Genomic DNA, 23181 nt, shown 5'->3' on the forward strand with positions numbered 1-23181 from the left:
CATCTTTAATAGTTAATAGTTAATTATACTAGAGATTTAAAAAAACTTCAATCCTGACAAACACAAAGGATGGGATAAAAGTTTTGCTGCCAGTCAAACATACTTAGTGGCTTAGGGAAGGGAGAATGCAGAAGTAAAAGTAAAGCCAGAGGAATCCTTTTTCAGACACAGGCCCCTAGAGAGAAGAGGGGGAGGCCTGACTTTGTAGCACGTCCCACCACAATATGCTTCTGGCCAGCACAGAACTGGCCCAAGTCAGCACCCCAGGGCAGGGCTGTGCAACTCCTTGCTGCTGGCACAGACTGGGGTGCAGAGAACCAGGCCAAGCCCCCACACCAGGTCATGGAGGTGAATGTGTTTTCACGTGGGCTGAGAAGATATGTGCCAGCAGATGGGAGATGCAAATAAACACAGCAGAGCACACGTTATCTCCAACACTACTTCAACCATATCACTGCAGAGAATTTTTCTGCTTTAGCTAGTTTTTTCAGCACAACAGTAGCAGATTAAACCAGGATGTTTTTTCACTGCCAGCTCCAACCATCTGTATCCCTAAGTACACGCAGTCAAATCCTACTGGAAGTCCCCAGAGGAACTCCCATTTCAGGTCAGCAGAACAGAGCAAAGCAGTCTTTAATTCTCATTTCCACATTCAAACTTTGATCAGCTGAGTGTTATGTCCCTTCCTGTCTGTTAGAGTTTGTTTCTTTTTTGTGAAATAGCTTGAAGTAAAGAAGACTGAGTTTCCTGCAGGAGGAGGAAACGGAACAAAGTAATCTACCAAAGCCTCCCTTAGGTTAACACTGCTTTGTTACTGAGATTTGCTCTTCTGTGATTTGCAGCAGTAGAAATTTTTTTTCTTACTAATAAAAATAATCCTTTGCCTCTGCCCTTTGGTCAGCAAGTAACAGGCTTGAAAGAAACAAAACAAACTAAGCTGTGTTTTTAAATCTTCTATTCAGCCATGAACTTTCAGTTGTTGCGCAGTACGGCCAGATTTGATTAAACAGGAAAAGTATTCCTTTCATCTGATTAAGTAAATGGACAGAGGAATTTTATTATAAGATTTTCTAAGTAATAGCTGAAACTTACATTTTTTAAAAGTTTGTTGTGGTAAAGGTAGTGCACTATTGGCTAAACTAATAATTTATTTTAAGGTTTAAATATCTACTGCAAATGCAAGGACCTTTGAAAGCCCTGTTCCATTATTTATAAATACAAACACTTTCACTGATTTCAGAATAAACATTGCAGGCTTACATGGTGCCACCCAGCACCTTGACCAAGGAATGTATGCAAAACTGTAAACCTAACAATATTTATTTAAAGAACATTTTGTAGAGTACTATGATACTTTTCCCCCTTCCCCACTTAGCTGAATTTATAATGCATCTATCTATAGGACAGTATGCAAATGTACAAAGGGAAATTCATATTCCTCTAGCTGGCTTATCTTCAGCATGCTGATACCTTAAACACTTAATCAGTCAATAATTTGACAACCTGAGGAATCCCAAAGTATAGACCACATGTATGTAGCAGTACTGAAACAAAGTGGATCTAGAGAACACAGTATCCACCTGAAAAACAGCTATGAGAAACTCCAGCCAGTAAGTTCTGCAAACTCTGCCTCAAAAATACGTCTTTTGGAGTCACCGTGTTAGCCAAAAGCACCCTTGCTAGCACTTAGTATTTAATTCATATATTGAGCAGGATGGGCAGCCAAGCACAAGCTGTGAAGTTTAAGGCCTCCAGCTCTCAGGGGATCTAAAGAATGTTGTGGCTTTGCCTCAACTGCCCTCATCTCTGAGAAGGTACCTGAAAAGAACTGAAAATGTACCTTACCTTTGACTCCAAGTAAATGTTGGCTAAAGACATCTTGGAAATCTTATACAGGCAGATGGAGAGTGAAACAGCGCACAGCACAAACAACGTGTCATTAATTGCCACCCGGACAGAGACAATGACTTTTCTCTCTGAATTCTGTGTCCTCACCAATACTGCACATGTTAAATTCACCAAGAGGAAGAGGAGACTTATGAAAAGAGAAGCCAGGTAGAGGGGCAACCTGGGAGAGTAAGGAGAAAACAGTTTTAGCAACATTGTTCAGTGAGTGTCAGTCATGAGATGAAAGTTACACTCTTAGCTACACCTGTTGGGCTGCCACAGCTGCCAGAGTGACCAGCCCACCCGAGCCCCAATCAAAGTGCTCCACATTCTGGAGAGATTAACTCAGCTTATTTCAAACCCGTTTTTACAGTTACACAATAAGCTGCAAGTAAAGAAAGTAACATCAAGCAGCAAAACCTGGGTGTTAGCAGCAGAAATACAACAGCACAGTTCTTGAAAACTGCTTAAAATACACATGTACTTTCTTAGAGTGTGCGCTTCATGCACAGCACAAACCCTCCGACTACTCACTGACAGGCAAAACCTTGCAAAAGGTTGAGCTGCCTGGCATGGACTGGTTTTAGATCCTGGTTTTACTACACCACCAGTGCCATGAGAAGCATCACTGTCTGCTGACGTTTGCTGTCAGATTTCATATTAAATTTGGAAAGTGTCTAACAGTAGGAAAAATATCCGAGTTCCTGGTTCCTCAGCATCCTCCTCTGTTCCTTTTCCTAAATAACTTGGTTATGGACAACCTCTTGAAAGAAACATCAATAAATTTAAACATCCATATTGTTTCTGGGTTGGCATTTTGCCATCTATGCTAGGCAAAAGGTTTGTTTGCACAACCACAGGAGCAGAGCTGGAACAGAAACGTGACAAACAGAAGCCCAGAAGATGGACTGGTTTTCTCCATCTGTTTTTTCCCACCTATCCAGCACTGATACCTCCAATATACATATACCACATACTCAAGGAGAGCTGCTTTGAATCCCTCTTTACTCCTACACACAGCTGTGGTGAAACTTTTCACTAAAAAAAAAAAATGAGGCATGTTTCCATTTCAGGTGTTTTCTCACTTCATTACCATTGCTGACCAAGGCAATTACTGATAAGGGCCATCATTTGCAGCCACTGAACAAGAGGTTTTGGCCATAGCATTTCATGCCTGCTCGAGACTTTGAATCTGGCTGACAAATATCCAGATTGTCCCTAAGGAATTGAATTCTGATTGCTTAAAAATATTTTGCCCAATGGTGATTTTTTTTTTTTCCCACACATTCATATTCTTTTGGGATAGCATCAAGCCAGCAATAAAGCTGAAGCAAAGCTGGTATCTTTTCAGAGAGCAAGAAAGGAAGGGCTATATCTGGGAAACTTTTTAAACATGTAAAATGGAGAACTGAAAGCCTAAAATTCCCTACTTGTGAATCAGTGCCCTTCTTTTCAGCTGTATCTGGCAGCAAACAAGAATGCTGTCTTTTCCTAGCCAGTCATGGAAATTCCCTCTCAGGGGGAAGACTGTGCTCATTCTTAACTTACCAAGGCAGGGCTCTGTTTTTAAGAGAAGCAGCTAGAGTTCCTTTAAACCTCACAGTCTAATGATGGAAGCACTGCAGGCCTGAAGTTCCTCTCTCATATAGCTTTCTCTGGAGTTGTAGTGGTGGTACATTTACAGCTTTTATTAATATCTTTTAAAATATTTAACTAACCCTCCTGTGTCTTCCTTTTCTTCCCCTCCCAAAGCCTATTTAATAGCCTCATCTCTGCTCCTCCATTGAAGTACAGGTGAAATATTCCTGTGGGGTCTGACTTTACAAGGAAAGGTTTGCTCTTACATGCTGCCTGCCTGTGGGACAGTATGTACGTGCTCAGCTTAGTCAGAAACCTTCTTATTCAACGCAGCCTGCATGCCCTTGATGCTGGCTTGCAACCAGCAAGGCTTGGAGCCGTCCAGGTCAGGCAGCTCCTTGATGGAGTTTAGAAAAAAAAAAAAAAAGCACGGTCATGCTCTCATGCCCACACACTCCCATGTGTGCCAGGGTGAGCTGTCATAGCCAGTCAGTGGTGCAGTTTTTCACATAATGATCTTCCACCTCCCTTATTAACATGATGTGGCTGGGGACATGGCTGCCTGTGTTGACAATGGAAGTGTTGCTGCAGAACTTCTGAATAAGCAGGAGATGCAGGCTTATGTCTCTCAGAGCAGTTTTAGGGTTCCTGCAGCTGCAGAAAGCAGTCCTAACTCACTTAAAGGCAGAATGTATCCCCTAAAGCTCAACTACAAGGGAACCTACAAGGCAGGAATAAGCATATGGGTTTTGTTAGAAAACAGAAGGGCAGGCCAAGAGAGGTGCTTCCAGATTGCACCAGTGACTGTCCAAAACCCTAGTGTGCCTAGTCTCCATTTTGGGACTACTCTCGTAAAAGGAGCTGTGTGTAACCTGACTCGGCTGGGGAAGGCACGTGCCAAGGTGTTCTGGTCTTTCTGTGTCAGGCTGGATGCACCCCTAAGTTTTTCTCTGAGCTGAAAATCAAACTTCAGTTGAATGCAGTGAGTTCTGCCTTGTTTCACAGGAAAATCTATTTGAAACTACTGCATTTTGTATGTGGTTTCCTCAGAAACCACACAGCATCTCAGGCTTGTGTATAACAAGGCACCCACACACAGCACAGCAAGCCTCATCCAAACCCAGTGACTGAAAGAAATCCCCAAGCCCAGGGAGACGTGCAGAAGGGCAGTTTAAATACGATGTTGGGCTGGCACAGGCTTCACCATGAGCTTTTCTGCCACAGAAACTAACATCATGAGGGCTATGTTGCGTAAAGTTTGCTTAAGATTCTGGATCTCTCATAGGGTTTTATCAATCTTTTTCTGTATCTGAAATTATTCTGATTTCTGAGACCTGTACCAATACACAGACCACAGTCCTCGATCCCAATTGCCCTGTTTATGTTACCATTATCTGTTGCAGAAATGCCAATACCAGACCTCTGACACTTATTACAGAATGTGGGGGGGAATAAAAAAGTGAACGTTCAGCAATGAAATAAAATCAAATGTAGTAAGTGCAGACTCCAGTCCCTGTCTGTAGGCCATCCATGGTTCAATAATACATTTCCATCAGGATTTGAGCAACCTGAGCTTATGAAAGTTGTCTTTGCCCATGGGACAGGGGCTGGACTAGATTATCTTTAAAGGTCCCTTCCAACCCAAACTACTCTGTGATTCTGTGATCTTTCACTAGCCTGTTTACAATTAAGGTTCAGGACCTCAGCTCTGGGCATGCACACATTTACACCCCTTCAACTGCCCTGTATAAGAAAGAAAACATGGTCAGTTTTATGTACATGGCTCTTTTACACATGCTAACCACATTCATGGTAAGGGTTCTAGATATTAAACCAAAACACTACTGAAGTTCTTTACCAATGGAGCTGAGTAAGGAAGAAAATGCTAGACCAGGTCCAAGAGTGATCTGTGTTAGAAATGCAGTAGGCAAGAGTCAGGGTGGACATGGAGTAGTTGTGGGGAAGGTAGTCTGTGCATCAGTAATTCCAGTCATAATACATAAGTGTTCAGGAATGGAAATGTTCCAAGAGCTACATCAGCAGGGTGCTGATGCAGATACTTCATGGGCATTGAGTAAATATCACAAGCTTCCTTTGCCAGAATAAAGACATTTTCAAACAGTTTTCAGGAATAAAGCCTTGCCACAAGCATCACTAACAGATGAGGTTCAAAGCTTCTGCCTCTCATCCCTAAAACTAGCCAGGAAAATGTTCACAGACCTGCCCTATACCACCCTGACCTGCAGCCCATGCTTTGGGCAAAGCTGTGCTCTTTGGTCCTCTTGCACTGGGGGCTAGCTGGGGACCTGGCTGGTGCGTGCTGTGCTTGTCTACCAGCCCATACTCCTGGATTTCCTTCCCACAGAAACCAGAGTGCAAAGTGGGCTGAATTTATTTGTAAGGCATGGTGTTTACCAGGGAGTGTCCAGCTCTTGCCCCTTGTGGTTTGGGATGTGGCCAAGGTATGCACACAGCCCCACTAACTTAAAAGCATTCCTGAGGCGATCAAAATAGATGCAGCCTCCCGGTTCTCATCCTGACATTTTCTGCATCAACTCTGGTTCAGAATAGAGTCCACATTCCTCAGTCAGTCATCAAACCCTGCATGTCCCATACCTCACCAGCCCAAAAAAGCCCCCCTCAAGTCTGCTCTCATTGTACTGCCATTCTACCAAACACAGCTTCTGAGGCACTTGTTCCAGATGATCAACTTTCCAGCTGTATCAAAATCCAAGTGGATAACAAACTTCCCAGAGCAAGAACTACATTAATATTTGACCTGTTGATACAGTACTGTGTTCTAACAAACAGTCAGCAAATAAAATATTTCTGTTTCAAATTGCTCTGCTTTCCTATCCTGATTTTGGCTTGTAATTTTTTTCTTTACAATGGAAACAACCTCTCTCTCTTCTCTTGTCTAAACAATATTGCCCTTAACTGAGGCTTTTAGGCATTGCCACAATAAACATTAATTTATTGAGCTATTCCTCAGCTTTCTGGACATTACTGCCCTTTCTGGAGATTCTAAGTACTTCCTGCATTCCTCCTGCTCTACAAGATCCCAAACAAATCTCTCCAACTAAATACAAAGCTCCTCTAACCTCAACTCTACAGTGTTGCAACAGGTCATCTGTGAGCTCTCAAAGACATCACTAAGTTGAATCCATCATCCTCTTTCCTTTCACAGGTCTTCTCACATCTTCCCAAAACTTTTGAGTCTTTTATTACCAATGATCTCACGTACCCAGTCCCACTCATTCCTGTCTCAATAAATACATGGTGCTGCTACCTTTACCAGAGCACTGGATCTGAATTCACCCAGTAATTACACTGTTAAGAACCTATAAACAAATCACCAGGGGGACTGTTTTCTGTTTGCATTTAAAATATTTGCCTTTGAAATACCTGAATGTCTAAAAATGGTGCTTGTGTTGGCAAATGACACGGACTTCCAAATGTCATAGGAAGAAGCTGGCCTCAGAATCATCATCATCAAACATTATTAAGATGAATAGCTGAGATATGAGCACCACATTACTAAAGACATAGTGCTTCTCAAAGAGTGTGGCTACTCCTCTTTGCCACATTGAATGTTTGCTTAGTTCTTACCTGTATTTCAGTAGCTCTGGGGAATATTTTGACTTAGCTTTAAAAATCACCTGCAAAACAGAAAATTACTGCATCAAACATGGGATCCATATAAGTAAAGAAAGATGCTGTGATCTGCAGGAATCCTGTCCCACAGGTCACAAGATATGTAATGATACGTTTCACTACATAGCAGATTTGCATTTATTTCTTATCCATGGCAGGTAAGCTCTAAGCAAAGTATTAAAACCACTCAGCATGGGATCATAAGGTACTTGTATACAACTTGCCCACACCATTATTTTCACTTACTCTGGCTTGTGAATAAAGTTCTTTATTCCAGTATTCCCCAGAGGACCAATACCAGTATAATCATAAAGGCAAGCAATTACTAGGCTCTTACATGACCTCAAAGTGCATGTCTCTCATGCAGACCAGTTCATACCAGCATACTGGTTAGATGCTCTATTCATCTGAACAGCCTGACGTAGTACCCTGCCTCAAAATTGGATATATATGTTTGTATCCATATTACATTGCCAAAAGGATGCCCTTGAGAACCAAACTCATTCTTTTACTCCAAGGTATGTTTGGCTTCTACTGACTGCCTGTTCACTCTACAACAATACATATTTTTACAAGGAAATAGCTCAGGCCCAGTAGTTACGTTGCTTTAACAGAAAAGACAAAATACTGACATGCTTTCTGCAATCTACATCTACATTTAATCAGTCACAGGTATTTAACCACTATCAGGAATTATACAAAATGCAGAGTGTCTCATTAGACTCCACCTGGAGTGCTGTATTTAGTTCTGGAGCCCCCAACACAAGAAGGGCATTAAGCTCCTGGAGCGAGTACAGAGGAGGGCCTCAAAGATGATTTGAAGGCTGGAGCACCTCTGCTATGAAGACAGGCTGAGAGAGTCGGGGCTGTTCAGTCTGGAGAAGAGGAGACTCCAGGGAGACCTTATAGAAGCTTTCTAGTACCTGAACGGGATCTACAGGAAAGCTGGGGAAGGCCTTTGTTAAAGGACATGTAGCAATAGGACAAGGAGTAATGGAAGAGGGCAGATTTAGGCTAGACATTAGGAAGAATTTTTTTATGTAGGTGGTTGAGACTGGCACAGGTTGCCCGGGGAAGCTGTGGATGCCTCCTCCCTGGAAGTGTTCAAGGCCACGTTGGATATGGTCATCCTGCCAATGCAGGGGGGTTGGAACTAGATGATATTTAAGGTCTCTTCCAACCCAAATCATTCTATGATTCTATGATTTTACATCTTATTCATGAAAAAAATTACAGGGAAGCATCTGGTGGTTGGACTCGGTGATCCCAAGGGTCTTTTCCAACCTGAATAGTTCTATGATTCTATGATTGCTGCTCTTTCATAAGCTAACATGTTTTCCAAACACACTGTTCACAGATGTTCATTAAACCTAACACTGAAGCACACCGTTTGCTAGTATTATAAAACAACATGCTGTATGACTTATTCTGGGTTGTTTCCTAATTGTTTTCTCCTCAAGTCACCCTGCCCTGGTTTTGCATGCCCTTTAATATAGCTTGCATAATATTTGCTATGATTATCATGCTTTCCCAAGGAAACAGGACTTACATGATCACTATATACGTGTAGGCATGAGTTTGCCTGTCAAGCTGTTCCCCCACTAGTCTTAAAACACTCTGGTCAAAGAACTGATGGAAAAATACTTGAAGCATCAAAGGCATGATCCTTTATTACGCTCCCAAATATCAGTGACTCATCAGAAGTAACAACCCCTATAAATACACCTGATACATGACCTCTGTGAGGAGAACCCTGCATAATGATCCTATACATCACCCAATATGACTCTGCATAGTAAAGTAGCCTAAGAAATGCCTCAGTTATGGAAACAGCTTGAAGTTAAGCATGAGACATAGATCAGGAGAAAATCAGGCTTCACTTGTTCCAGCACTCCTGGAATAACTTGTCATTTAATTCCTATTCACCATAAACAGCTGCCTTGACATGGAAATTATTTTTGTGACGCATCAGCCTGCCTAGCACTAGCTGAACCAGTGGAGAACATTGAGCTTTTCAGCAGGCCCTAGAAAATTAATAGCTAAGAATAAAAGTGAGAAGTTCGAGGGGAGAAAAAAAGGCAAAAATATTCTGCAACCATTGATACTGTTTTCAAATAGTTAAAATCTGGCAGCAGCCCTTACAGAAGCTTTTTGTAAATCATTCTCCAGATTCCTGAATAATGAATTCTCACAGGAGCAGGAAGAATTTTTATGTTGTTTTACTTACTTGCTACTGGAAGAAGAGGTACAAGAGGCTTGTGAATGTTTTGAGTTTCTGTGGTACACAAAGAGAGGCCGCCAGTTTTCAGAGAACAGATGGGGTTAAAAATACTTCCTGTATGCTTCTTGTACCAGACTTGTTGCCTGTTCTGCTTATTCTGGAAGACACTGTGGGCAAGTAGTAAGGAACAGATTCCTGACCTCAGCTGAAACTAAACAAGTAAAACTTGTCTCTAGGGCCATTCCACAATCCTCACCTGTTCTGAGCAGCACTTACACAGACTGTACCGTTAATTTTGACAGCTTTCATGAGAAGCACTGAGGAGAAGCGTTCAGAGCCTGTGCAAAGAGCTACAAAAGACAAGCAATCTGCAGTGGGCAATGAGTCATGCTGGGTCCACAAAACCTAGAAAACCCACAAGTTCCTGAATACCATCTCCTCTGGTTCCCCCCCCAAAAAGACCCACTCACCCCTGTATCGTCACAGAGCACTCCTGTCACATAAAGCAGTCCAAGGCTGTCCTACCTAGCAAAAACTGCATGGACAACTTAGCTAAAACCAAATATGATGTTCCTGCTGCAGATCCAGCAGCATCTCTACATGTAAGATAGCCAGAAAAACAGCTGTTACTGTGACTCCACATTTGGTGGCCTCTCCCAGCTGATATATGCTTCTGAATTCTATCAGAGCAAAATGACCAAACAAAAGAAAATGGGCACTGCAAAAAAAATGAAAGCTATGTTACAGGGCATGGAAACTCTCACAAATTCACTGCTGGACAGAAATACAGGTGGCCTAGTTCTGCCACCTTGTCTTAAACATTGATGGAGCCTTAGTTCATTACTAGTTTTGGTGGAAGCAATGTGATAATCACAGAATAAAGGGCTGTTCAGTGGGAGTAAGGATGTCAGAAGCCGATCTCTTTATACCTTTACATGTGTGGGTGCAGCTTTTTGCTCTTAAAAGTCATTTAGCTCAAGAGACTGGTTGCTCAACGGCCCCTCCCCGCAACAGTGCTGAGAAAGCTTCCAGTCAATATCTGAGTCATCTAAGCAAGTCTTCCGGTAAACCAGAGCATACCAGGCTATTCCTAAGAATAGACTAAACAGCAAGAAGAAGGCAGACTTTTAAAGAAAGACCTTCAGGAGACCCCCAAGATAAACATCAACATGGAAAACTCAGTGAAATTCCTTGCTAATTTTCTAATGTCTAAAAAGCATTTCCCCTTTTGCTTGTTCTTTAGAGGAGAAATACCCTGTTTTGACTCCTTGTTTTGCTGAAGGACTGAAAACCTCAAATGAGATTCTCACACTCCCTCCTCCACTCCCCTGAGGTATATGTCTGGCATATAAGGCTGCAGCAGTACAAAAAGACTCCAGAAAGCCCTTCATACAGCCAGGGAAATGTATGCTGCAGGAACTGATACAAACAGCTCACCTTAAATCCATTTTACCAGGTCACAGCCGTGAAGCAGTGAGGATGGCATGGGAATCCATCAGCTGCTTGGCTGCAGAGAGTTCTGCAGAGCTGCTGGGCAGCCAAGAAGGCAGCCAGGGCCAGACTACTGTAGAGCGAAGAGGTTCCAGCTACAATTGTGAAACTTAAATCAGGAGGCACTCTGGCCCTGTATCTATATCAAAGTAACAGGTGTGAATGCCAAGTCACATATTCCCAGAGCAAATGAAAAATAAAATCTTACTAAAGCAATTTTCAGTCCATGCTCTGATTTAGCTGAACCAACATGATGGCTGGCAAAAAGCTCCAGTGTACCTGTAGCGCTAGCTGATCAATTCACTTTTACAGGGGCAGCGGCTCAGCACACCAAAATCTTCAGGTATGCATTTAAGTGTTTGCCTGTGTCTCAAGCTGGCCCTCTGCACAGGAATGAAGTTCAGCTTTATTTACCAGTTCTTATTTCAAAAACTCTGTAAGGACGATAGCGAGTGCTTTTCCTTCCCAGTCACTTTTCCCACAGTCCCTCTCTTCCTCTGTCACACTTCATGCAAACTTCTCTCTGCACCCTGGAAATACAGCACAACCTCATGTAGGCCCAGAGCCCCTCACCATCAGCATGTACACCTTTCCTCTCCTGTGTATCTTCCAGTCCCAAGCCCACCAACCCCTTTCCTCCTCTCATGTTCGTCCTTCCATTTGCATGAGACTCCCCAAAATATGCAAGTTTTCTCTCTGCTCTCTCAACTCTGCAGTTTGCAGGGCCTACAGACCTACAGACAGAGGCATCACTACCACACTCAGTCTTGTGTACATTGGTAAAAATAGCCTGAAATGACAGGGACCATTGTGGGGCTGGCAGCCACAGTAAACTTCCATGTGTAGCTTTCCTATAAAATTATTTTCTAAGTCAAATCACCTCATTCTTCATGTTAGACAACTGACAACCAGTAGGTCTGCAGTTGCAACTTGTCTCCTATAGCTCCAATACTGAGGACAATGTTTTATGCTGAACATATTTGCTGATGATTTGCCAGCTGTAGTTGGTCTCCTATGTAGGTAGTTCTATGTACATCTAAAGCATGCTTGAATTTAATATCAAGCTTTATAAAATACGACGTATTCATTTCTACAAAACAATTGAATATTTCTCCTAAATAAAAAGCCCCTTCTGTTGTCTCAGTGGTGGTATTATTTTTTAAATGCTATCCCCCAGTAATTAAAGGATGAGAGGTTCTCCTAATTTTCCTCCTAGAGCTAACAAGTACAACAGTTCCACTGATATACAAATAACCTCTCAAAAACCCATGTGCTGGTTTTACCTCACCCCCCCAGGCACTTCTAGCTTGGCCAGCTCCTATCTAAAATGTCTTACTCTGCACTGTTTCTCTTCATTTGATCTTATCAGCCCTGCCTGGGAGGCAGGGTAAGCTTCTCAACCTGAATGCCAGAGAACAGGGAATATGGCTAGGGAGGAGAAAAGAGAGGTAAATCTCCTCACCAGCCCTTCCCTACCCATATAGACTCACAGTTCTTTAGCTCAGCACCATGCTGTCTAGGTTCTGGAGTTCCCAACCTGATGATTATACCTACAGCCCACCAAATGGTTTGCTGTGCCTGGCCACAGGGCAGGCCTGGGATTTACAGCATCCCCTACAGCTCACAGTCTTTGACCCTGACCTTGTTTTTCAAGCCTGTAACCCTTCATCCCAGCCTTCCTCCTGTTTAATTTTTATCCTGTTCCCCAGGGAAATGTAAAGTCTGAAGCAAACAAGACAAAGTGAAGCAAGGGCTTCTCTGCCCACCCCCTTCACACACACCAAAAAAGGCAACTTCTTCTTTTATTTCCCAGAGCCTCTTTGCACTTTTGCCCACAGCACTGACTGTAAAGTGTGAAGTCTCATCCCATCTCAGTCTCCCCTTGTTGGGGCAGGGAAGATTTAGCTAGGCAACACATAAATAAGAGTGCCTGATTCCTTGGATCCCCACTGTCTGGAGTCACTTGAAGTGGAAAATACCTTATTTGCTGATTTACAGTCTTCGCTTTATCAAGCAGTAAGAGCTGCAGGTGTGAGGCAAAAATATACACTGCCTTTTCAGTCTCTGCAGGTGGAAACACATACTTCAGCTCCCTGTATGATGAAGCAGGATCTGGGAGCTGCTCTGGCTTGGTACAATGCAGTTATTTGTCAGCACTGGCCTACTGTTTTATGAAAGTGCCACTGGATCTCATCTTCGCTTGAGGTTTATTTTAATGATTTCTAAGTAGACAGAGGCTTATTCTGAGATGGTAGGTCATGTTATCTTTTTTCTTTAGAATATATCAAATACAGACACAGAATTAATAAATTCTAATAAATTTAGCACTCTCATTGGAAATAATAAGCATTTTCTGCAGTATGTGATTTCTGAGAGGAGCTAATAAGGCTTGCTTATCTGCAGCACCTTATCTTCTATTCTGCCATAGGCAGGGCATCAAGACCATAGCAAAGGATCCTGAATTTGGCTCTTAATCCAAAGATCACTCAGGAGGTTTTCTAAATCAAAACTATTTCAATTGTAACTTCTCTTTCATCCACTAGTCCACCGCTTCAGCAACCTGCCCCAATCCATTACAGTTCTTTCTGCTGTGTCTTTTGATGGTGATGCTCAAGCCTGGGAACAACCCCGCTGTGCTGACGCCATCAGCGCATACTTGTCTTACTACACATAAAATACAGTTTAAATTTGCAAGCTCATAGCTTTGGGATACTTATTAAAAAGAAAATAGTTGTGGCTAACTTTCTGTCAAGTTCAAAGGTGCTTGTTATTCTGAAAAATGCCCTCAGGCACTTGCCAAATGAGGTTTTTTTGTTTGGCCAGGAGGATTTGCAATATTTTTTGGAATAATTTCTTTTTACATCTGTCTCTAAAAGTTTTCCTAACAGTGCCACATGTCTAGGTGCCATAGAGCAAACAATAAACACCTGGAAATACCAGAGACCTATGAGGTCTCTTCTAGTCCTCTGCCCCTATATTATACATAGATCACTTTCCCTCTAGCTAATCACCAGTTAAATAGCATGGTTTTCATGAAGTAAGACACAGCTGCAGACCCTCCTTGCCTTCATTCTAGAGAAAAAAAGATAAAAGTTGTTTCTGAACAGGTCTGTGAAGTTATAAGCCATTACTGAAAACAAAATTCTCTCTCCCCACCCCTTTCACACTAGTTCTTGCTTGTCTACTTTGGAGAGCTAGATGCACATTAAATACACAGTCTCAAGCAGATGCTGAATTTCAAGCCAAACCACCTTTTAATAGTTAGAAGTAAAGTACTAATAACAGTGAATTAAAAATATGTGCGTTTATTCTGTGTCTTACATTATATTCCTACAATGGCTATGCTTGTATTTCTTAAGACTTTGTTTCAGCTGGGGAGATATTTGAGATGAGACTTCCCTGGAAGCAACCAGCTCTAAAGCAAACAACAATACTAATAATATGCCTGTCTACAGTTGCCCACGATCTTTAAACAAACTCTGAAAGTCCCTTGCAAATACTGTTTCAAAAGCCTCACAACAGCTCTTCATGACAGGTAACTACTACAGTCTTTTACAGAGGGGGTCAAAGGAAAATCCTGAGGACTCGTGGTGACAAAGCAGAAATTGTCTCCTAGGCAGAACCAACAGCCTTGTTTCCAGCCACTGACTTGTATTTTCTGAATGGTATCAGACAGCAATGCCAACAATGGGTTAAAAGGACATATGTGTGCATTCTGTATGCTCTCTTTTTAGATCTTCCTTAGACAAAAGGAATCAGTTACCTGCAAGGCTAAGCCCCTGAGTGCTCGCACTCTAATGCACAGAGTGCAGACTGCTGTGCCCCCTCAGTGCTCATGCCAGCCTCGGCTTCCCTTGGCAAAGAGCAAGGATGCTGCATTCTGCCTCCAGACTTCCACAGCAGCCCTACATGTGTATCTGGGGGAAGAATGTGACCTAGGGCTGTGACTTAGTCCCAGCTGCAGTGATGAGGATGGGCTGTATGGTGATGGACGCTTGCCCTTGGGAAACTGCACCATTATCAAATGACTCTGATGATAACTATGAGATAAAGAATAGGTCACCAGATGCCTGAGCTGGATTTAAGTGGCATGGAGATGAAAGGTTCCTGTAATCCCTTAATATATCTGAAGTCCTAGGGAGTGTAGTGGGGTGAGCTAGCAGGTGTTTCAGACACTGAATACAGAAAAGTAAACCTAAGCACAAAACAGTTTATGTAGTTCTAAGTATTTAATACCCTCTACAACTCAAGTGATCCTCTTAGAGCTGTCATGCTTCCCATTGCTGCTTTTGCAGCTCTGGGACACCAGCTCTCAGAAGTAGCCTGATCTCTCCAGCCAGGCTGTTCAGAATTGATAGGCATGTCATCACTACAGAGCACTGTCAAACACTGCAGGCACTACAGAAGCACCCTAACCCAGACATGGAGCTGATTCCTAGTGGGGCACACAGCAACACCCAAAGCATCGTGAACACTGCCGAGGGTGCTCCAGAGCTGGCTGCTGCTCTCCTGGCCAGTTATTCTTGCACTGGGAAAATGGGCTGTCACAGGGGTCAGCTGAGTGCAGGCTTGGCTTCCTGCTCCAGGCACTCTAGTGGGATTGAGGAGATAGAGAATCCAGTCCCTGCCCTCCCGCAAGCTTCCTGTGAGATCTTAGGAAAGCCTGGCAGCCTTTCTTTGCCTCAGCATGCCAACATCCCATCTTGCAGCCCAGTGCCAAGACACCCAAATTCACTATAAATACTTCCAAGCAAATCTAACTGCAGCAACCTAGAGCACTGTGGAGCCTAACTCATCTTAGCTGTCTGTAGCACAGATGAACTCTCAAGAGCTCTTTCCGAAGTGGAGGTACTATTTCCTTTACCTCAGTATACAGGTAATTACATCATAGTGTCCTTGAAATACAGAGTGGATCTCTACAGCACTTAGTGGGGTCCAGAGTCACTGCTATTTTTAGTACAGATCATAATAGGAGTCTGAGTCCGCAGCTAGACTCAATCAACAGTTTTGATTGTGATACACAGAATAGAAATCACACTCAGGAATCTGTTAGCCACCTTATGAAACACCAGGGTGCGAGGTTGCTAGCAAAATTAGAAATTACAGTTCTGGCTGCACATAGGTATCAGGTCTGCTAAGACAGGAGGTTTATGAAGTCTAGTAACAACAGCAACAACAAAAAAAAACATAAAATAATAATAGAACAGCATTTTAGACACCCAGTTTTCAAGATCTCCTATAATTTTTTCCCCTAACCTTTAAATTAAAAGACAGCCATTTAATAGACAGTAGATATATTATTTGCAATTCCTAAAATTATCATTTCAGGCTCCAATTGCACTGTAACACACATCACTTGCATATAGATAAAAAGTTAAAATTTCTGACTAATATAACTGAAATTTGCTTTTTGCTTTGCTAAGGTAGGTTAGTAAATTACATTTTTATCACAATTCTTAGAAAATAATGCTTTACCATTCTGTTAGATTTAATCAACCAAATATTTGTTGCTTACCTGTGTGAAGTAAAGATTCATCAGGGTCAAGGTGAAAAACTGGAGGCAGACTGGGAAGCAATAGAGAAGCCAGAAGATGAAGGGGCTGAGAGAATTTGCTGTGACAAAGTCTTTGAAGTAAAATGAAAAGAGCACAGTCCTAAGAGACGCCCAAAACAAGCACAGAAACAGAAACACCGTTTGGTAACTGAACCTCTTGTGCCGGTAGTGAAGGACCAGCCAGAGCTGGACGTAGATGAACACAAAAAGCAGTGAATAAAAAACAGTATATACAATGGTCAGGCCCAACTTCACATACGGAGGGACAGCTGGTGTCAGGGTCGGTGGAAGGGTGTCATTTTTCAGTGGGTCCCACTCAGGGACCTCCATTTGATATCAGGAATCGTCAGAATTATTTATTAAGTTTGGCTGCTGCTGTTGCCTCCTCCTCCTTCTCCTTTCATCTTCCTACAGCATAGGAATCAAGAAAATGAAAGAAAACAAGCTGCACTTCCTCTTTGGCAGCTCACTGTGGGCTGGTAACACATGATCACAATTCAGAATGAATCATTAGGACTGCTTTTGTCAGCAGTTGGCAGGGAACAGCTCAGAAAGCTGCCCTTTGTCGATGTTTGTACACAAATTTTTACCATCCTTAAGAAACAAAGAAATCCACCAGCCTCTGAATGGTTTACGGCTGATTTTTTTTCCCAAGGAAAATTATCTGGATTTTAAATTAGTTAAGTAATGTTCTGTTTTCTACAAGAAACAGGTACCTGGCATTTTCCCAGTGGCAGCTACATTTTATCTTTGTAGGATTTTTTGGTCTTGTTTGCCATTAGCAAGTACTTTATTTAGCTGCATTTCACTAGGAATAATTTTAAGCACCGTAAAGTACTCATGAAATTCAAATCACTGTAATAAGCTGTAACAGCTCAGCTCTGCATTGCAGAAACCTTTGTGTTTATAAAGAAATACACAATTTGCACAGCAAATCTAACTTATTCAGTATCTTCTTTTTCTTCTAACATAAGGTATTTCATTAGCATGGGAAAAAAGGCACACCGAGGCTTCCAAAAATGGTGTACACAGGAACAAATAAACCCCTCTAAATACTCAAATCCACCAAAGTGTACATGCAGCTACAGGTTATTTTCTTCTTAGCTGTTGCCTATTTGTGCCATTGCTGTGGCAACAGCTGACCAACCAGACATGCCTTCTCACAAGTGTGCAGATGTGCCCATGGGATTAAAGCTATAAATTAATAGGTGCTATAGCAGGCTGCTGGGTTTGACTCACAGAGGTGAGAAGTGAGAACTGAAAGTAAGAGGTTTAGACAGTCATAGTGTGGTGGAAATGCTTCATCTATCTCTAGGTCATGTATAGTGTCATACGCCATCAAGTAACAAGGTTTTATAAAGATACCTTGGTTATGGCTGGAGCACTGCCATACTCCCACCATTTATACAAAGCTGCTTAAGAGAAGTGCTTTTTATCTGGAATAATCCCCAGGGAGGACCCCACATGTCTGGTGAGCACTGAATAAAAATTCCTGTGGTGAAAGAGTCCATGTACTGAACTAACACAGTGTTCAGGGTGTGCAGATACTGAGTACTAACTAAAATAAGGATTTCCATTATTAATGCCTCACGCTACAAGGAGTTTAGAACTACTAGTTTGTTGAAAAAATAAAACTTTTACAATTAATATAATATCATCATTACTATAATTGTGCTTATTAATATAAATACAGCAGATATAAGTTTGGACTGCTCTTGAAAAAGATCTCTTAAATAAAGCCCATCCTGGCCTAAAAATACCCACACTGAACACTTAAAGCTATGTTCCAAAATCCATGTTTAGATACATAAGCAGTTTAATTAAGTATACTCAGCTCCCATTGACTGCAAAGGGATCTGTGGGTTGTCAGTACTCTTGTAAATCAGGTCACTTCTATTAAGGTGTCTGGATATGATTTTAAGACCTTTACCAGGAGAGGGAACTTTGGAAATCCTGAATAAACAGCTCACAGAAGCAGGGTGATACACAGCACCCAGTGGCTGTGTCAATTAGACTACACATAGAAATACACAGAATATATAATGAATGATTGGAGAGAGGATAAGAAATATTCAAGCACTACAAATAATGCACCTGTACAGAGGTATGCTATAGCTTGGACAGAAAGGTAATTTTATGGCTTCAACATGCATAACCTGAACTTAGTTTTAAATTAGCACCTGCACCCTGCATATTTCTGGGGAAAAAAAAGCAAAATTTACTCTATACCAGGGTAGAATATGGAAAATTGAAGAGTTACTGAAGCAAGTTTGTCAGAGAAGCTGTCTGTACTCAGGCCATCATGTTCATTAGACAAAGATGGGCAAGATAAAGGGCCTGGACAGGAGTTTAGGCAGTATGCATGACAAACAGAACAGATACAACAAAATACATTTCAATACGTACTACAGAAAGCTCCGTCTCCCAGATGTGGAAAATATCTCCCCTAGATTGATACATACTTCCTTCTAGCAGACAAGGAAAACTTAGCCTTTCCCAGTCCCACTAATAGGCCGGCCTCATACATCCCTCAGTCTCCACGACTTCAGTGCACACACACACTATCTAGAGGCCAGAGTACAGTGATAATAAATTCAGTGGGTTACAGAGCCTCTCTGCTCTCGGCACAAACTTTCTGATTATACTTCTGGCTAACATTAACCCTTGGTGGCCATAAGCACTCCATTGCTTTTAATCAGTGACCTGTAACAATTCTTCACAGCTTGTGCTTGTAAGACCTTAACCTGCTAAATAAGAGTAAAGGCTTCCATGGCATAGCACCAGCAAGAACAGTAGGATTTTAAGACTGGCACATGCCTGAAGTATGCTAGAAAATGTACAGAGAAGCAGGAATCCATTTCCACTCAACTGCTGGTTTCCCTTAGTGCCCTTGTGGATGTGACTGCCAATTCACTTTCATGGGCAGCATGTTGTGAACAGCCGGAGCAGACTGTGTCAAAGACACATGTCCTTGCCTGTAGGTGAGCAAAGGTTGGTTGGGAAACTTTGCATTGCAGCATCACAAGAAAATTCTTAATAGGCCAAACTTCACATGCAGTTCTCCAGTTCTTAAGATGTTCAGCCATGGCTTGGTCTTCAGCACACTCCTGCTGCTCTCTAGGGATGTTGGAAAATTCCAGGTGATTTGTTTGTGCTACTTTTTTCTTTCTAAGGGTCATCGTCCAAAGGAATAAACTTGAGTGAAGCTCAAGGGTTCAAAAATTTTCTTAGCTAGGCTGTCCCACTGTTATTTGACTTGAAATGAACAGAAGTAGATAACATAAAGTATCTAGATTCTGCAAGTCGAACTGCTGCCCTGCTTCTGAGCAGAGAAGTCTATAAAGTTCTTATCTTTGATGTCACTTGTAGTTAATGAATTTGCTGGCAAGACTGGTGGCAAATCGTTGTGTGCTAAAGCACTCTGCCCTTAATGACTCTCACTAGTGAGTGTTCAAAAAGTCTTTTGGACAGGATTTTGCACTTCTAGGAAGTGAAGAAAATAGTAATTTGCTATTTTTGCAGATATCGATGCTTGTTTTTATCTCTGATTTTATACTGTGGTGGTCCAGAGAGCTTGTCCTCTGTTACACATGATTTCTTGGCTTGTGTTTCTTGCAAATACCTGGCTCTCATGGTTTAAACTGCAAGCACTGAGTGAAGTATCATAGCTGGACCTTAAAGTCTATCCTTCAAAAGTTGTTTATGCCTAAAGTTATCTGAAAAATTTTGAGAGGCCTGTCCATCCAGTTCCACAGCAACTGAGACATACCAGTAGAGGTTGCCAGATAGGTAGGCCTCTTGCCAAACGAAAGAAAAAGAAAATGGTATCCTGGTTCAACATTTTATTTTGCTTCACACTCCATGAAGCCTATGATTACAAAACTCAAGAACATTTTGAAGTAAATAGTTATTGCTGTATCTACGCAGAAAACAAGTGGGACAGAAATCTGCTGTTGAACACTTACACATCATCTTCATTTTGTGTCCTACAGAAACACCAGCTCATGCCCTTACAGTCCACTCATTTAAATCACTTTTAGGAAAGTCAAGTTCCTCTGAAGCCTTTAGTAATGTGGCTATCAGAACAGAGAAATTTAAGTATGTTGCATAAGCACACACCTTCTGCATCTAATACTTAGACCACTGCAATTTGGTGCATTATGTGACAAGATGTCATGTTTCTTGATGTGAGACAGGGGCTGGGATGCTGAAAGGAATGGACAATCCCTTGGAACAGGTTCAGGAATCTGATTTAAGTACAAGGCAGGCACCTAAACTAGTGCCTGCTCAACATGCTGGATGAATAAGTCACTGAATTCTGAGACTGTAATTTCTCATTTGTATTTGGATTCTGAAAACTGTGTATTTGAAGCTTTTTGAATGCCAATGCATTGCAAAGCATGAGTACATAGCCTTGGAAAACACTGCTGATGGGATACTTCCACCCTGCTCTCGGTGTGGGCTCATCTCCAAGCCACAGACTACGTCACCATCTTTGGGATCAAGCTTTTCTCTGCCATTCAACATTTGGCAACTCTGGCAGAAGCCAAGGAGAGGGCTGGGAACCAGTTTTCTCAAGGGAAAAAATGTCCTTTCATTGTTGGGCTTTCTCTGTGCCTGGGCATGTCAGATTTCACTATTAATCCTGACACAGCCCTCATACTCAAAACATGTCTAAATAAAGCCCTCATAATAAATCAGGATTTATTATTCTAATCTCATTTAGGTCATACAGTGGCGTAAAACAGTACAAATGTAGGGCCTTAACCCATAATCCTTAGGGCAGCCAAAGCTTCCTTTGGTTTTGAATGAAGTAATGCCTATGCATCAAGGGCAGGAACTCGCCTGCACAAACTCATCAGAGTAATGCAAGTAGCTTTAAAGCAACAAAATTATGGTTTCATAATTTAAGCCAATACTTGACTGGAAGAAAATTTTCAAGATGAATAAAATATGCTACTCTGAACAGAAGATGGAAAGAGACAGATTTTTTGAAACAAAACCATCATAACATCAGTGCCTTTGTTTCATTTTGGAGTTTTCTCTTGGTTAGGGCAGTTAAACATAGATTTAAGGCTCTCCTGCAGAATTCCCCATTATACAACACGCAAAATCAAGCTTGGAGATGTAGTCTGCATTCCAGACTGGTAGGAAACTCTTGAACACCTTGAAATTTCTTTCCATGCTGCACATTCCTTGGGGTGTAAAACAAGACTCAGCAATCTGCAGATCTAAGATTAAATAACACTGAAAAGGATGTGTTGCTTTTCACTGTTTAATCTTTTTGGCGTTCAGTATCCAGGATGCCTCCATGACCCAGCAGGATACTTTAAATCCACGCTAACTGTAGTATAATACATTCTCTCCTTCGCCAGCCTTTTCTGCTTTATTTGACTTACATTTTACGCCCTTTTTTGCACCCCTCCCTGTCCTCCACTGGAAAAACCCATAAAAGAGGAACTAAAACAGTTTTAGGTATTTTCCTTCAGTGGGGAGTCCCTTAGACATATCAGCCAGCTGTCCATGAGCTGACTGGAAAAAGGAGGTGGACTAGATGTTGACTAACAAGAGAGGGAGGTGGATTTGAGTGCTAAAGATCACTTGGCCGAGTGTCTGGGGTTTCATATGACACGTCCTGGCCAAGAACATGCCTTCTCTTCACAAGAACCTTGATAATTCAAGAATAAAAGCCCATTTAAATAGGAGTGATTTTAGCTACATCCAGTAAAGGGAGCCAATTAATTTTCTTCCCTTGGCTTCTGATACTTAGACAACACAAAGCATCTGGCTCACAGATAATGAAGTCTCACATTAGAAATAATCTGCTGTTTGCTCATTCAAGCAGCTGCGAATTCAGTTGTGAAAGCAAAACGTCCTAAATCTTGCAGAATCTTTCTCAGGTTAATGTCTGGATTGAGCTTTTAACTGCAGTATCCTACATCTACTCCAGTTGGTGCTGTCATCCACACCAGCTCAGAGGGCTGTGCAGTGCTAGGAAGCAGGCTCACAGATGGTCTGTGCAGCTTGGTGTTCCTTCACTTTTCTAAACTGCGTGTGGCAGGGCTGCCCTCTGAATGGTGGCTGCAAAAACTCTGCAGCTATAAGGCTGTCCTTGCAGTAGTCACTAACACGTTGTGGGCGAGGGGCCTACAGACCTCCAGCTGGACCTCTCTGGGATATAAAAACAAGGAAAGGGGTGATCGTGCTTGGGGCTGCAAGGTGGTGTAATTCTGCCAAAGAACAGCAGGTTTTTGAGGTGTGTTAAACCTACAGCTTAGGGATAAATTCCCATAGGGCAAGGTTTCTTTGATCATTAGTGAATCTGTACTTAAGACATTTGCTAAGACCTGAGAGACAAATATAACTCCTAGGCTAAAACCAAACAGTAAACAAACCTCTAGAGAAAATTTGTGTTCCACATTCAACGCACAGGACTCAGCCGACATCCCCCTCCCGTGACTGAGCTGTGCCTGTCACGTTCATGTCGTGCCCTAGGTGTGCCACAGGTGTGCCCTACGTGTGCGCCGGTGCTGCTGCCACATCACTGCACAAGTCCTCAGCCCCTACCTGCGGGTGAGGGACCCTGGCAGCTCCTCCAGCTTCAGGCAGAGGAACAAGAGAAACCTGGCACCTTCCCTGCCGGGGCAGGAGGGTGTTCTGGACAGCCCCCTGGCCTCGGCGCGATCTTCACCCCCACCAAGGTGCCCCTGTCAGCAGACAGAGCGCAAAGACAGGCCGGGCCCGCAGGAAGGCCAGGCCGGGCTGCCGGGCAGGGAAACACGAAGGCGGGGAGGCC

The 23181-nt window shown here is 42.4% G+C and overlaps 1 protein-coding gene across 3 annotated transcripts in view; it reads right to left on the minus strand.

The window, feature by feature from the left end:
• GPR137B (G protein-coupled receptor 137B) overlaps window positions 1-17962 on the minus strand; it is a 27145-nt gene extending 9183 nt beyond the window's left edge. Inside the window, exons 1-4 of one of the 3 annotated variants that reach the window (XM_009997585.1) lie at window positions 17938-17962; window positions 16347-16723; window positions 7075-7124; window positions 1846-2068 (exon numbers count right to left, since the gene is read on the minus strand). In XM_009997585.1, the coding sequence (XP_009995887.1) occupies window positions 1846-2068; window positions 7075-7124; window positions 16347-16723; window positions 17938-17962 (675 nt within the window). Of the gene's footprint in view, window positions 1-1845; window positions 2069-7074; window positions 7125-16346; window positions 16859-17937 lie in introns of those variants that run through there. The other 2 variants (XM_009997586.1, XM_009997587.1) reach the window with 2 other exon arrangements.
• Between the last annotated feature and the right edge of the window lie 5219 nt (window positions 17963-23181).

This window comes from Chaetura pelagica, unplaced genomic scaffold (genome assembly GCF_000747805.2).
Source record: "Chaetura pelagica isolate M959 unplaced genomic scaffold, ChaPel_1.0 scaffold235, whole genome shotgun sequence".
Taxonomy (NCBI): Eukaryota; Metazoa; Chordata; class Aves; order Apodiformes; family Apodidae; genus Chaetura; species Chaetura pelagica.